This window comes from Nansenia antarctica (genome assembly GCF_963989245.1).
Source record: "Nansenia antarctica genome assembly, chromosome: 6".
Taxonomy (NCBI): domain Eukaryota; kingdom Metazoa; phylum Chordata; class Actinopteri; order Argentiniformes; family Microstomatidae; genus Nansenia; species Nansenia antarctica.
In genome coordinates, this window is record NC_137676.1 from 10,929,348 (window position 1) to 10,943,633 (window position 14,286).

General features: G+C 44.3%; 1 protein-coding gene across 1 annotated transcript; it reads left to right on the forward strand.

Moving 5' to 3' along the window:
* Positions 1-4,484: 4,484 nt before the first annotated feature.
* On the forward strand, positions 4,485-12,767 carry LOC308160270 (tudor domain-containing protein 5-like; the record flags this gene model as incomplete). Its single annotated transcript, XM_080534188.1, has 10 exons — positions 4,485-4,713; positions 4,834-5,255; positions 7,175-7,368; positions 7,786-7,995; positions 9,252-9,318; positions 9,541-9,741; positions 9,865-9,969; positions 10,134-10,238; positions 10,606-10,695; positions 12,585-12,767. 10 exons carry the CDS (start codon positions 4,485-4,487, stop codon positions 12,765-12,767), a joined length of 1,806 nt encoding a protein of 601 aa, XP_080390314.1.
* Positions 12,768-14,286: the final 1,519 nt, after the last annotated feature.

The window sequence follows — 14,286 nt, forward strand, 5'->3', positions numbered from 1 at the left end:
AACACTTTGCCCGGCTGCCCTCGAAAAGGCGGTACAGGACCATGGCCGCAAGGACAAACAGACTGAAGCTCAGCTTCTACCCCAGGGCCATCCAGGCCCTGAACACAGCAAAGACCTAGGTTCTGGGCCCTGGACAGTCTGGACGGATTGATGGCAGCTGCTGGATTGAAAAAATCAGGTGTAGTGCTGAGGCACAAATGTGTAAATTTCAAGCCTGCAAACTGCGACACTTTAAATGAATGTGCAATAACACTATGTGCAATATGACAACCCTAGTCGTCTTATCTGTACAGTATAGTATAGTAGATAGTGTACATAGCATAGTTATTAGTAACACAGTAGCTTGTCTATATTAGTAACACAGTGTCTATGTTAGTAACACAGTAGCTTGTCTATGTTAGTAACACAGTAGCTTGTCTATATTAGTAACACAGTAACTTGTCTATATTAGTAACACAGTAGCTTGTCTATATTAGTAACACAGTAGCTTTTCTATATTAGTAACACAGTAACTTGTCTATATTAGTAACACAGTAGCTTGTCTATATTAGTAACACAGTAGCTTGTCTATATTAGTAACACAGTAACTTGTCTATATTAGTAACACAGTAGCTTGTCTATATTAGTAACACAGTAGCTTGTCTATGTTAGTAACACAGTAGCTTGTCTATATTAGTAACACAGTAGCTTGTCTATGTTAGTAACACAGTAGCTTGTCTATATTAGTAACACAGTAGCTTGTCTATATTAGTAACACAGGTGCTTGTTTATGTTAGTAACACAGTAGCTTGTCTATATTAGTAACACAGTAGCTTGTCTATGTTAACACAGGTGCTTGTTTATGTTAGTAACACAGTAACTTGTCTATATTAACACAGGTGCTTGTTTATGTTAGTAACACAGTAGCTTGTCTATGTTAACACAGTAGCGTGTCTATGTTAGTAACACAGTAGCTTGTCTATGTTAATAACACAGTAGCTTGTCTATGTTAGTAACAGCAGCTTGTCTATGTTAATAACACAGTAGCTTGTCTATGTTAGTAACAGCAGCTTGTCTATGTTAATAACACAGTAGCTTGTCTATGTTAGCAACACAGTAGCTTGTCTATGTCAGTAGCAAGACAGACAGCTACATTTGACACTGACAGATAAGCCCTGTCCGGACGGCATATAAATTACCGAATTACCCCAGGTAAAACATATATTACCGGGGTCCTCAGGTAATTTATATGCCGTCCGGACAGGGCTATAGACAAAACTTGAATATTTGCTGTGTACAATACTGTACAAATTAGCAGGACATTACATCATTTTGATAACATCCGTTGTGTGTGTGTGTGTGTGTGTGTGTGTGTGCGTGTGTGTGTGTGTGTGCGTGTGCGTGTGCATGTGCGGGTGCGTGTGCACCTGTGAGGCACACTCAATGCAAATCAAGCTGCAGTGCTCCTAATGACACAGCAACCACATGATAGAGCCAACAGTTGTATCAGAGTAGCCTAGACGCCACCATGCCAGACAAGACCAAAACAGGACCACAGAATACAGCAATATGCCCACCACTGGACCAAAGTGTGTGTGTGTGTGTGAGAGAGAGAGAGAGAGAGAGAGAGAGAGAGAGAGAGAGAGAGAGAGAGAGAGAGAGAGAGAGAGAGAGTGTGTGTGTCTAACAGCTTTAGGGCCAAAGCTTCATTCCAACCAGCATGAATGAATGAAAACTCTTGTTCCTACCTTGCTAGTGTAGTGAAGAGCATATAGTCCATGCTAGAGTAGTGAAGAGCATATAGTGTGTGTGTGTGTGTGTGTGTGTGTGTGTGTGTGTGTGTGTGTGTGTGTGTGTGTGTGTGTGTGTGTGTGAGTGTGAGTGTGTGCGTGTGTGCGTGTGCACCTGTGAGGCACACTCAATGCAAATCAAGCTGCAGTGCTCCAAATGACACAGCAACCCCATGATAGAGCCAACAGTTGTATCAGAGTAGCCTAGACGCCACCATGTCAGACAAGACCAAAACAGGACCACAGAATACAGCAACATGCCCACCACTGGACCAGAGAGAGAGAGAGAGAGAGAGAGAGAGAGAGAGAGAGAGAGAGAGAGAGAGAGAGAGAGACAGAGAGAGACAGAGAGAGACAGAGAGAGAGAGACAGAGTGTTACGGCTGGGCCTCCACACACACCCTCCCCCGCCCCCACAGCTCGAGCACAGCGTGCTCTCCTACGCAGGTGAGGCTTGTCCCCGCTAATTGGATTATCATCCAAACCAGCACACCTGTCTCCACTCCCAATCAACCCTCTGCCTAATTTCCGCGTTTCTCTCTCAGACAGTCTGCATTCTATGAGACGGAGAGAGGTACGTGTCTACAGCAGTGCAATGTAAACTTGTAATATACTTGTCATAACTTTAATTTGAGTGCACATGAGAAGTTGTACATGCATTTAAGAATGAGTGCACATACATTCTGTCATGTTGTATCGAAAACATAGGTGTTATGAGCGTTTTAGAGACTTTAATTTAGCTAACCTCGTGGTTCATTGTTCTGTATGCTAGCGCTCATCACTGTTCTCCGCGTCAGTTAGCTGAAATGCTTCAGTTGTCCTTTTTTGTGCTAGGTTGACTCGTGCTGAGAAGACACCTACATGTTTTGACGTTTCATTACAGCATTATTTTTGTGTGCATTGTACAGATTAAACGTGCCTAAAGTACACATCAGCGTCCTGTCATCGGTCACACATTCAGTGGGCCCAGATCAGGACTTGAAATTCTAGTCCTCAGCTTTTCCCCCTCCCGAACAAACGATGGTGGGTGTCGGCGCACGTCATGGTTGTTGATCGGTTGGCAAATGTGTTTGGGCCGCTACCCACACGTTTAGCTGTGTTACTCATTCCATGAATGTATGATCCTTACAAGTTGTACCTCATTGTAAAGGTGACCAATCAGGCTTTCCAACGATATAAAATACAATACCAATTGGTATTATTAAAGGGGAGGAATAATCAACCAAAAAAGCATTTCCGAACTTTTTTTGAGGGGTTTATATATAGTTAATCTCTTAATCTCTCTGTGTGTCTTTAGCAGCCCTCTTCAGGAGGAGGGTGTCAGCTGTCAGGGCTGTGTAACCCCTTCAAGACCTCCTTTTCTTATTTCCCAGTTGGATTTAATCATGGACATTACCAGTGTGCTTCATTGACACCACTTGAATAGAACATACTCCTACATTTACAGCTGAATACCACCAGAGGGTGCTACTGCTAGTGCTGATCATTCATCGGTCAATGCATTGAGGGTGAAATCTCAATCCAACTTTAAAATGTGTACTGACTGACCCCACTTCTAAACATATTTTTGATACTATTGAGGCTCTTTAAACATTAAGCACTCTATCTATCTATGAATCTATCCATCTCCCCTCTAACTACCAAAATAAGGCTTGCCCACGAAGTTTCTTCAGGACCTTCCTTTAGTAAGTAATATCTAATATCCTTCAGATGCAACCTTTTAGGTGATTCTCAAAGTTATAGTAGTTAATATATATATATATATATATATAGTTATAATAAGTATAGTTATTCTGTCATGACTCATGACTGAAGTCAGTGTGATAATGACGTCAGCTGTCTGTCATTAACACCTGCACGTTGCTGATTCAAGACTGAGGACTGTTTCATAACATTTCAAAAATCTTATTTGAACGTACTGTTTCATGAATAATAATAATAATCTTATTTGAACGTGCACAAACCCTCATGGACAACCGTGTCTGAATAGAGGCTGGTAAAGATTATATTATTATATTATATTCGGCAAGCTGCAACTGTCGTGCAACAATGTTGATAAGACAGATGTACCATGGTCGCTAACTAGCTAGCTATGAAGTCAATGTCAATGCTGGGTTAGGGTTAGTTAACCTAGGTTAGGTTGGTTAGGGTTAGTTAACCTAGGTTAGGTTGGTTAGGGTTAGTTAACCTAGGTTAGGTTGGTTAGGGTTAGTTAACCTAGGTTAGGTTGGTTAGGGTTAGTTAACCTAGGTTAGGTTGGTTAGGGTTAGTTAACCTAGGTTAGGTTGGTTAGGGTTAGTTAACCTAGGTTAGTTAGGGTTACGGTTATAAGGTTACTCGCTGAAGTGTGAGAACAGCGACTTAAAAACCACTGCCAATACGTGTCTTTATTTGACTTTTCTCTCGTGAATCGACTTGGCTGAACTGTTATTCAAGTAGTGAGTAAGTTGCTTTGCATCCATAGAAGACACTATTGGCCAACAAAATGGATAGATAACTTTCTTCTCTAAATTGCTTTGCAGATTCGAGTTGACTTGGTTGGACTTAAAAAATAATACCTTAAAAAAGAAAAGAAAAGAACAGGTCGTGAGTAACTAGCAGCCTAAGAAACATGGGTTTAATTTGATTGTCACTATAACATTTTGAAATGTTGTTAGGTTTGTACTAAAGTATCTGTTCTCCTCATCTCTCCTTGGTCTGACAGTTGACAGGCAGGATGACCCAAGACCAGAAGGTCTCGAGGCTGAAGAAGGATGTGCGCTCCCTGCTCATATCATGCAAGCTAGGCCGGTCCCTGGACCAACTGAAACAGGACTACATCAACATGATGGGCCACCCTCTGCCTCTGAAGGCCCTGGGCTTCAGCAATGTGCTGGACATGATTATGGCGATGCCTGACGTGGTGAACGTGAGGTATTTGAGAGACGGCAGCTTGGTGTTGAAAGGTAAGCCCAGTCTTATACTTTGACCTGCACAGAGCACATGGATGAAATGAAAAACAATGACTTCATTCCATCCAATCCCTTTGCTTCTCTTTTTCCTCCCATCCCGTGGTCCCTCTGCAGCGGTTGTGGACGACAGCACCAGAGGCATGGGGGAGCTGGTGGCCAGGCAGCGCAACCTCAAGATGAAGAAACCCTGCAGGGGCGGCTTCTTCTCCCCGCGCTACAGAAAGCCGTCCTCCATGGCGCCGCCCCGGCGGGCCCCCGCGCCCCCGGCCCTGCCTGCTCAGCTCCGGGCCCAGCTCGGCCAGCTGCTCACCCAGGGGCCCGTTGGCCTGTCAGAGCTGGAGGCTGGCTTCGCCCGACGCTTCGGCCGCCCGCTGCGCGTCACCGACTACGGCTTCTACACCGTCACGGAGATGCTGGCGGCGGCGGCTGACCTGGTGGCGATCAAGCAGAGCCGGACGGGCTTCCTGCTGACCCTAAAGGTGGCGCCTGCCATGGGGCCGCTGGCGGGGCAGGTCGGGGTGTCGATGGCGCCACGGGTGACACCAGGGAGAACGGGACAGATAAAGCCACCTCCACCACAGCGGAACCCCTCAACAGACACACCAGGGAGGCCGGTAGGAGACACAGGTGGGTTGATGCTGCAGTGGATAAAGTATAGTGTAGTATAGTATATATATAGTTTAGTGTAGTATGGTATGTAGTATAGTGCAGATATATCTGTGTAGACAGATAAGATGGTATGTTTTCTGTTCAACATTGGTTTTTCTTCACATTTCTTAAAACATCTCTCAATGTATCCGTTTCAAGCACCTGATGTGAAAGCAGGAATACATTATCAATATTGCAATTGTTTAGCACTTATGTCCATACTGCTCATTCAGTGTCCCTGTTTTCTACCGTTAACTATACATGGCCATGAGGGTGTTTTAGTGGATGGTGAGTTGGATTGGTGATCAGAAGGTCATGAGTTCAAATCCCACCTGGGAACACCACCACTAGTAGGCCCTTGAGTAAGACCTGGGAACACCACCACTAGTAGGCCCTTGAGTAAGACCTGGGAACACCACCACTAGTAGGCCCTTGAGTAAGGCACTTAGCCCTAATTTACTGTGTCTCTATAATCTGTAATTGTAAGTCGCTTTGGATAAAAGCGTCTGCTAAATAGTTAAAAAGTAAAATGCATCCTATCGATTCTGTTCAGCTAATCCCACTGCATTCTCACATTCTTGAGAGCCATGTGTCCCAATGGGGGGGAAGGGTCATGTGAAGATAGGGGCAGAACTGAGTACTGTATCTTATAGCAGAACTGAGTACTGTATCTTATAGCTGAACTGAGGACTGTATCTTATAGCAGAACTGAGTACTGTATCTTATAGCAGAACTGAGTACTGTATCTTATAGCTGAACTGAGGGCTGTATCTTATAGCAGAACTGAGTACTGTATCTTATAGCAGAACTGAGTACTGTATCTTATAGCAGAACTGAGTACTGTATCTTATAGCTGAACTGAGGACTATCTTATAGCTGAACTGAGTACTGTATCTTATAGCAGAACTGAGTACTGTATCTTATAGCAGAACTGAGTACTGTATCTTCTAGCTCATGGTCTTGTAGAAACGCAGCACCCTGATGTTTTTGGCCAGGGGCTGTAGAGGCCGACAGCCCCACAGATGCTGAGCAGGGTGAAGGTCTGAACCCCTCCAGCCAAGGCTGCCATCTCAGCTGTGGGGCGTCGCCCTGGGAGGGCCGGAGAGAGGAGGAGGAGGAGGAGGAGGGCGAGGAGGGCGAGGAGGAGGAGGACTCTGCCTCCAATGACACAGACTTGAAGTCAGAGACAGACCTCCGCTTCACCACCAAGACCTTCCAACAGGTGAGAGAAGAGACCCATCTGACTCTAAGATGGACTTCTTCTGGTCTAAGAAGACATGGGCAGCTGGTATGTCTGACTCAGGTCTAAGAAGACATGGGCAGGTGGTATGTCCTACTTGCCCTTTTGTTCAAGGTGTAATCCATAGCTTCTATGCCCCCTGCAGAAGCTGGACAAATTCATAGACAATTGAGGCTGAAACCAAAATGCATTCACAAGAATAGATGTGATCACCTGTCTGTCTGATCACCTGTATGTCTGATCACCTGTCTGTCTGATCACCTGTATGTCTGATCACCTGTCTGTCTGTGATCACCTGTATGTCTGATCACCTGTCTGTCTGATCACCTGTCTGTCTGATCACCTGTATGTCTGATCACCTGTCTGTCTGATCACCTGTCTGTCTGATCACCTGTATGTCTGTGATCACCTGTATGTCTGATCACCTGTCTGTCTGATCACCTGTATGTCTGATCACCTGTACATCTTCTTTAGAGATTGTAAATCTTAGAGAACCTTCATTCAGTCCTCAAAGCCTCTTTGTGGTGATGCAAGTAAAAACACAAGTGTGTGTGTGTGTGTGTCCAGGTCCGGTCCAGTCCTGGGAAGGTGGTTCCTCTGGACGCCCTGCGGGGTCAGCGTTTGAGGGCTCCCACGCGCAGGGGCCCCCGGGAGCTGATATCTGTGCTGGTGGAGCATGTGGAGTCACCCAGCAACTTCTACATCCGCTTCAACGAGACCCAGGAGGCCCGCGCCCTGGTGGACATGATGATGAAGATGAGGTGAGGAGACGGTGCCACTCAGACCGGGAAGGAAACATGAACAGGAAATTAATGGTTGCCTTGGTTGTAGTCATGCTGCAGATGATCAGATCTCTTATCAGGTCTAATATCTCAGGTAACCACATGAATGACATAGTAGCTGGAACGTAACCCTATGGTTAGATCAGAGTACTGCATCTTCACTGGTCAAATAGAACCATGAATAGAATAAAAAAATAAATAATAATAATTCTTCCTTCTTCTAGCATTGCGACTGCCAATGGCCTAGCATAGATCTTAGCATAGATGATTTTTTCTTACAATGACTGATGGATAGATGATTCACTTACTTAAATGTATTTGTTTGAAGTCACTTTGGATAGAGGTGTAAAGTAGCCCAATGCTGTCAGAGTTTGTGGGACCATGTCTTCCTCCTAGGAGCTGCTACACCTGTCCTGAGGTGGCGGAGCGCTACGCCCTTCCCTCAGGCTTCGTGCGTCAGGGCCAGGTGTGCTGCGTGGATCCCGGAGACATGTGGTTCTACCGCGTCGTCGTCCACCGCATCCTCAGCCAGACCCAGGTGGAGGTCTACTACGTGGACTATGGGGACCTCACCACTGTGGACAGGACCAGCCTCAAGTTCCTCAAGTAGGCTTCTTCTGGTCCAGTTCAGACAGACAGCAATGTAGACAAGTAGGCTTGTTCTGGTCCAGTTCAGACAGACAGACAGCAATGTAGACTAGGGATGTCCCGATCCGATACTGAGATCGGATATCGACCCGATATTGGTCCTGAATGCTGGATCGGAGATCGGACCAGAAAAAAAAAAGGCTCCGATCCGATCCTACTGTCATCCGCAGTCAAACTTATGTGTATAAGCGATGAGAGAATAAAAACAGTGAACAGAAACACGTGTCGCAGAAATCCTTCACGCAAGTCCTATATGCGCTTAAAATGCGCATAGCGCTTCACGCGAGTCCTATATGCGCTTAAAATGCGCATAGCGCTGCGCTGTGTGCTTCCGGTTTCATTACAAAGAGGTTAACCCTATGTGCCTGACGTCTAACAACATTCAAATTACTCTAACTTCATATTTTTTCGGATTTCAATGTATGACACATCATTTGAAAGCTTATGATCCGTAGTTCCAATCCACAACACGTCGCATTTGTTGCTTTAATAAAGGCTGGCAGTCTTTAATTTAACTGTTGTTGGTGTGGACTATATACTGGGGAGGTATTTGAATGAATGAATGAATGAATGGTCTTTATTGTCATTGCTACAGTACAGGTACCAAACAACGAAATTTAGGAGGGGTGGCTCCCCTGGTGTTAGGAAAAAAAAAAAAAAGAAAAAAAAAATATTCAGGGGTCAAAAAATGTATACAAATATCGGATCAGTATCGGTATCGCCGATACCCGAAGCCCAGGTATCGGTATCGGTATCGGTAGTGAAAAAGTGGGATCGGGACATCCCTAATGTAGACAAGTAGGGTTCTTCTGGTCCAGTTCAGACAGTATGCATCAATGAAAGTCAATGGGCCGGTTTCACAGACAAGGCTTACGGCTTCAGTCCTGAATGCGTGTGTCTCACGACCAAAGCGTGAGACTTGGCAGCTCTGTGTGTAGGTGTTCACTCTGTGTTTCATTGAAGCTTGGCTCTCTAAAATAAAGCTGATGTTGTGAAGCTGTATGTGACAAGAAAGCAGTCTGACCCGTAACGATGTCGTACTGTGTCCGTATGGTTTGGGTCGACACCATAGTGTGGGAGACTGCTTCTTGCCACATACTGTAGTGTAAAGTCAATGTTGCGTAAATGTGACGGTCATTTTGATGACAAGTGTTTAGACCTCCTTGTCTGTGTTGCTGTCGTCTCCCTTCATCTCTCTGGTTTCTCACCCCAAGGTCTTGTTACTCTGAGCTCCCGGCACAAGCAGTCCCCTCATCGCTCACTGGAATCAAGCCAATGGGTGTAAGGCTCCACACAATCTCATATCACTCTTATTGACCACCAATCTCCCCAAGCGTTTAACACTGTACTGTTCCCATAGAGTCCCATTGACTTCCATAACCCACATTTACATTCAGGATAGCACTCTCCCATTCAAAGCGCTTTGAGTTGCATTCATGTACGAAAGTTTTACTTTACTTTACTTACTTAACAATATTAAAAGCCAGTGTTTTGGTGTTCCAGGGCAGTTGGAGTTTGAACGCCACCAGCTCCTTCCAGAAGCTGTGCTGTGAGCTCCCCCTGGTGGGAGCCCTGGACAGCTATCACACAGACTTTCTGCAGGTCTTCCTGTGTGACACAAACACAGAGGAGGACTTGTACATTCACAGTGTCCTGCAGAGCCAGGGCCACGGGATCTCCTGTCCCCCTGCAGTCAACTCAGAGGTCAGTAAGGCACACACACACACACACACACACTTGCATACACATACTGTATATATCCATTCAACAACAATGATCCATTGCATTCATCCATTTATTCTGATATATTCTTATCTCTCCTTTCAGCTGTGGGACCAGTTCAACCCTGTGACCCTCTATCTGGGAGAAGGGGTGTTTGATGAAGGAATGGAAGTAGACATGGACATGGACCAAACCCCTGACACACCCCAGGTGAAGAGCTCCCCTTTCCCCATTCTAACAATACTCACACACACACACACACACACACACACACACACACGTACAATAGATACAAGCTTTCTTCATATAACATATCATTGTTAGATGTGCTATTTCTGTGAGGGTGCATGTGGTGAGCGATACGTGTGTTTTAGGCTGCAACCCACCCTGCTGTCGGGATCAAAGATGAAGTGGAGGAGCTACTTGACCTCCCAGAGCTGGAGTACATCGGGGTGAAACAGGTCAACGTCAAGGCCCAAGTAGGACCACTGACCCTGTATCACGCCCTCAGATTGAACAAGAGTGTGAATGTGTACAATAGATAATGCATGTCTATTAAAAGTAAATCAATTTGATTATTATAGTTTTATAATATTACTCCGACCTTATAAAAGGGTGTTGTATTGTTTAATGCACAAAAAGTAATCCCAACAGTACTTTTTCAGTATTGTTTGCAATACGTGGAAACACTGGCTCACGTGAATTAGAACAACGTTTTTTTATAGTTACCATTATAGCCTTATACCTTTACTCTTGTTTCTCAGTAGTGTATCTGATGGCTTATCAGACGTCATATCCAATGCCTTAACTGTTCTATTGTGTGTAATGTTTTAATGTTGTTAATAGGACCAGGGGTGGACCACGGACCCCCCCACCCCAGAGGTGGTACAGCCCAAGGCAGCCCAAGACCTGGGTTACCATGGAGACACAACTGAGGTAAGGACACAGGCTTGACTGTGTTTAGTCGGTGATATCCTAAAATGAAACACACCGTTCCCTGCCTAAGTAATGGGACAGTCAAGTGTTTTTTAGTCTCTTGACTCTACACTCCAAAAGTTTGGATTGGAAATCAAAAACAATAACCATGAAGTTACAGTAGAGATTCTCAGCTTTTATTTGAGGGTTTGTGTATGGACTGGTTTCACTATTTCTCTCGGTTTTCTTTGAACAAGACTAAATCCAGCCAGTTCCAAACAGTCGTTATGAGAAAGCTCATTTAGTTGTCCCAGTCTATGCATGTACACTACCGTTCAAACGTTTGGAGTCACTTAGAAATGTCCTTATTTTATTTTTTAAAAAGCACTGTTTTTTTCAATGAAGATAACATTAAATTAATCAGAAATACACTCTGCAACTGCATTGTTAATGTGGAAAATGATTATTCTAGCTGCAAACATCTGTTTTTTAATGGAATATCTACATAGGTGTATAGAGGCCCATTTCCAGCAACCGTCACTCCAGTGTTCTAATGGTACATTGTGTTTGCTAATCGCGTTAAAAAGCTAATAGATTAGAAAAACCTTGAAAACCCTTGTGCAATTACGTTAGCACAGCTGAAAACTAGGGATGTCCCGATCCGATATCGATATGGCATATCGCTGCGATATTGGTCCTGTATGCTGGATTGCAGATCGCACCAGAAAATAAATAGGCTTCGATCTGCATGGCCGATCTGGCGTGTCACTCACGTGATGACAACAGTAGTAGTCAGTGGTCACATGCAGGAGAGTTGGCTAGTAGCTACCTGTTTGTAATGAGTCTGACAATGTCATGATGCTAGCTGGTGAAATCATAAACCATTTGCTTAAGTAATTTTTCGGTTATTTACATACCGGTAGTCTGAAACTACAGATGGTAAGCTTTCAAATGATGCGTCATACATTGAAATCGGAAAAAAATTCAAGGTGACACGAGTATTTGAATGTTGGTGCACCGAATGGGAATGCGACAGGAGAAAAGTGACTGATCAAACCACAACAACAAACGCTGCTAGCGGCTAACAGTGGTACATCGCTACAAACGTCTAACTGCGTTTTTATATCATCACACAACATACTGAGAGAACATGGACATGCTAAAAACACATAACTACACATAACTAGATGAACACACAGTCCTTGCTTTTGAACACGTCCTAAAACGAGAGTATGTTTACAAGTCATTATCACTTACTGGTAGCCTCCGAAAAACGAGAATAGTTAATCCAATCCACAGATTATAACTGTTTTTTATTATATGGACTGGATACTTGAGTTGAAAAAAAAGAAAACCAGATATTGTTGACACCCCTTCGATTTCTGGTCTCACCAGCAGCGTCACTAGGTTACACTTTTAAAAAGGGTCCTATAATTGATTTGCCATTTGTAAGGGAAGATAAATAGAATAAAAACCTGAAGGCACTAAAACTAGAAATCAGACAGTAACTCTTTTTTTCTACAATGCTGAATGCTGCTGTCTAAATTGTTTTAACCAGGGTCACTGAGTACTGCAGAGTACTGTTTTTGTTGCTTGAATAAAGGCTGGCAGTCTTTAATAGCCAACTGTTGCTGTGCTCCTTTCCCTTGTCCTTTTTTTTTTTTTTTTTTTTTTTTTCTAGCACCAGGGGAGCCACCCCTCCCAAATTTCGTTGTTTGGTACCTGTACTATAGCAATGACAATAAAGACCATTCATTCATTCATAATGATGCTAGAAAACCCCATTGAAGTTAGCCTCATGAAGGGCATGTACATTTCAACCCTGCAAACCCAGTGGTAGATGGTTACCACTGATGATGTTACCACTGAAGAGATCTGTCCTCTCTAAGGGGTTTTTATGTCCTGTCCAGGTGTGTGTGTGTCCGCCCCAGCCTTCTGGGCAGCCTCCAGCTTCATCCAGCTTCATCTTCCCTCTCTTCGGGTCGGGGGAAGTGCTCCATGTCCGTCACCCCTGGCATTTCAGCCTGGGCCCATCTGCCCGCCTGGCGGCCGGGGCCCACCTCCTCCACTGGTCCCCCCACAAAATGGACTGAACCCCCCCCCGCACACGCAGCGCTCCACTGCATCTGCATCCACTGCGTCTGACTGCCTGGCCCATCTAGACCAGCCTCACATCTTACTGCCTGTCCCATCTAGCCTCACATCTGACTGCCTGGCCCATCTAGTGAAGATTAGAGACAGAGCTGGGTGAGGTAGACGCCTCTGAGGCTAGAATGAGAGGAAGGAACCACGTGGAACCAGTTCTGTTAAATGTATTATAATTGTAATAAAAATGTAATAAAAATCAGGTAAGAGTTTGTAATGTTCATGATTTCTATTACGCATAGAGACTGTTTGGGTGGTAATGTTGTATCAATGTCATGCTGCAGGTCTAACCACGACAAAGAGATTGTGTTCATGTGATTTATTCTCTGCATGTTATTAGAGAAGATATATGATCAAATGTATTGCATCTCCAAACTGCTCCTAATTTGAAATAATTGATACTACATATTAAACCACTGAGCCAGATTATCTACTGTATGGCTTTGCTGGCTGATACGTGTTTGCTTATAGGATCACCCTACAGAAGGCGTGGGCAAACCTTTTGGCTCAGGGGCCACATTTGGTCTTGAATACCAGGTTTCTAATTTTCAGACTATTTTCTTTTTGATCAAGGTTTTTTTATTTTGTTTTCCGCAAGACTATTTTCTAACGGCCATATCCATTTTATTTTTTTCAATTCAGGCCTCAGAAAACAGGCAACGGGCCACAGTTAGCCCGTGGGTCGTAGTTTGAACACCCCTGATCTACTGGCTTTTCTGGCTGATCCATGTTTGTTTATAGGATCACCCTACAGCCTGCAGCTACAGCATTCCCAGAATGGGAGGGTGGGGGACTGAGGCTAGAATGAGAGGAAGGAACCATATGGAACCAGTTGTTCTGGAGTAATAAAGGATCGCTAGAGACAAATGTGAGCATGTTCCCCTTATTTCCCATTCATTCCAGATGCTGTGGGCGTGACTTACAGAGCATATAAGGAGACGTTTCTCATGAATGCCTCACACACTGTGTATATGAAAAGTTAAAATTAAGATATTATTTTGGGTGTAAAATGGGGATGTGGACATTAGGGTGCATCAAAATATACAATTCTACCATACTGATCTGTTCAGGTGCTAAAAGTGTTCCATGTCAAGTTGTTATAAGACATGCAAAATATGTTTGCAATACGTGATGATCTACAGGTGGCACGGCACATCAGCTTTTATGGCTAAAGGGGGTAACCAGAGCCCACTGAAGGGAGCCGTCATTGATGATGCATTTTAACCTTTATTTTGTTTAATTTCTATCTGTCCCTTAATATCACTGTCATCACCATCACACTGTGTATAATGCACTGTACAACTTCCATTTCTACATTCAACATGTTTATTTAGTAACCTGGGGTGGTAACCATGGTATCAATGCTGTGAGGCAAAACACACCTCCTCTCCTCTTGACACACCCTCTCCTCTCCTCCTGACACACCCTCTCCTCTTGACACACCCTCTCCTCTCCTCCTGACACACC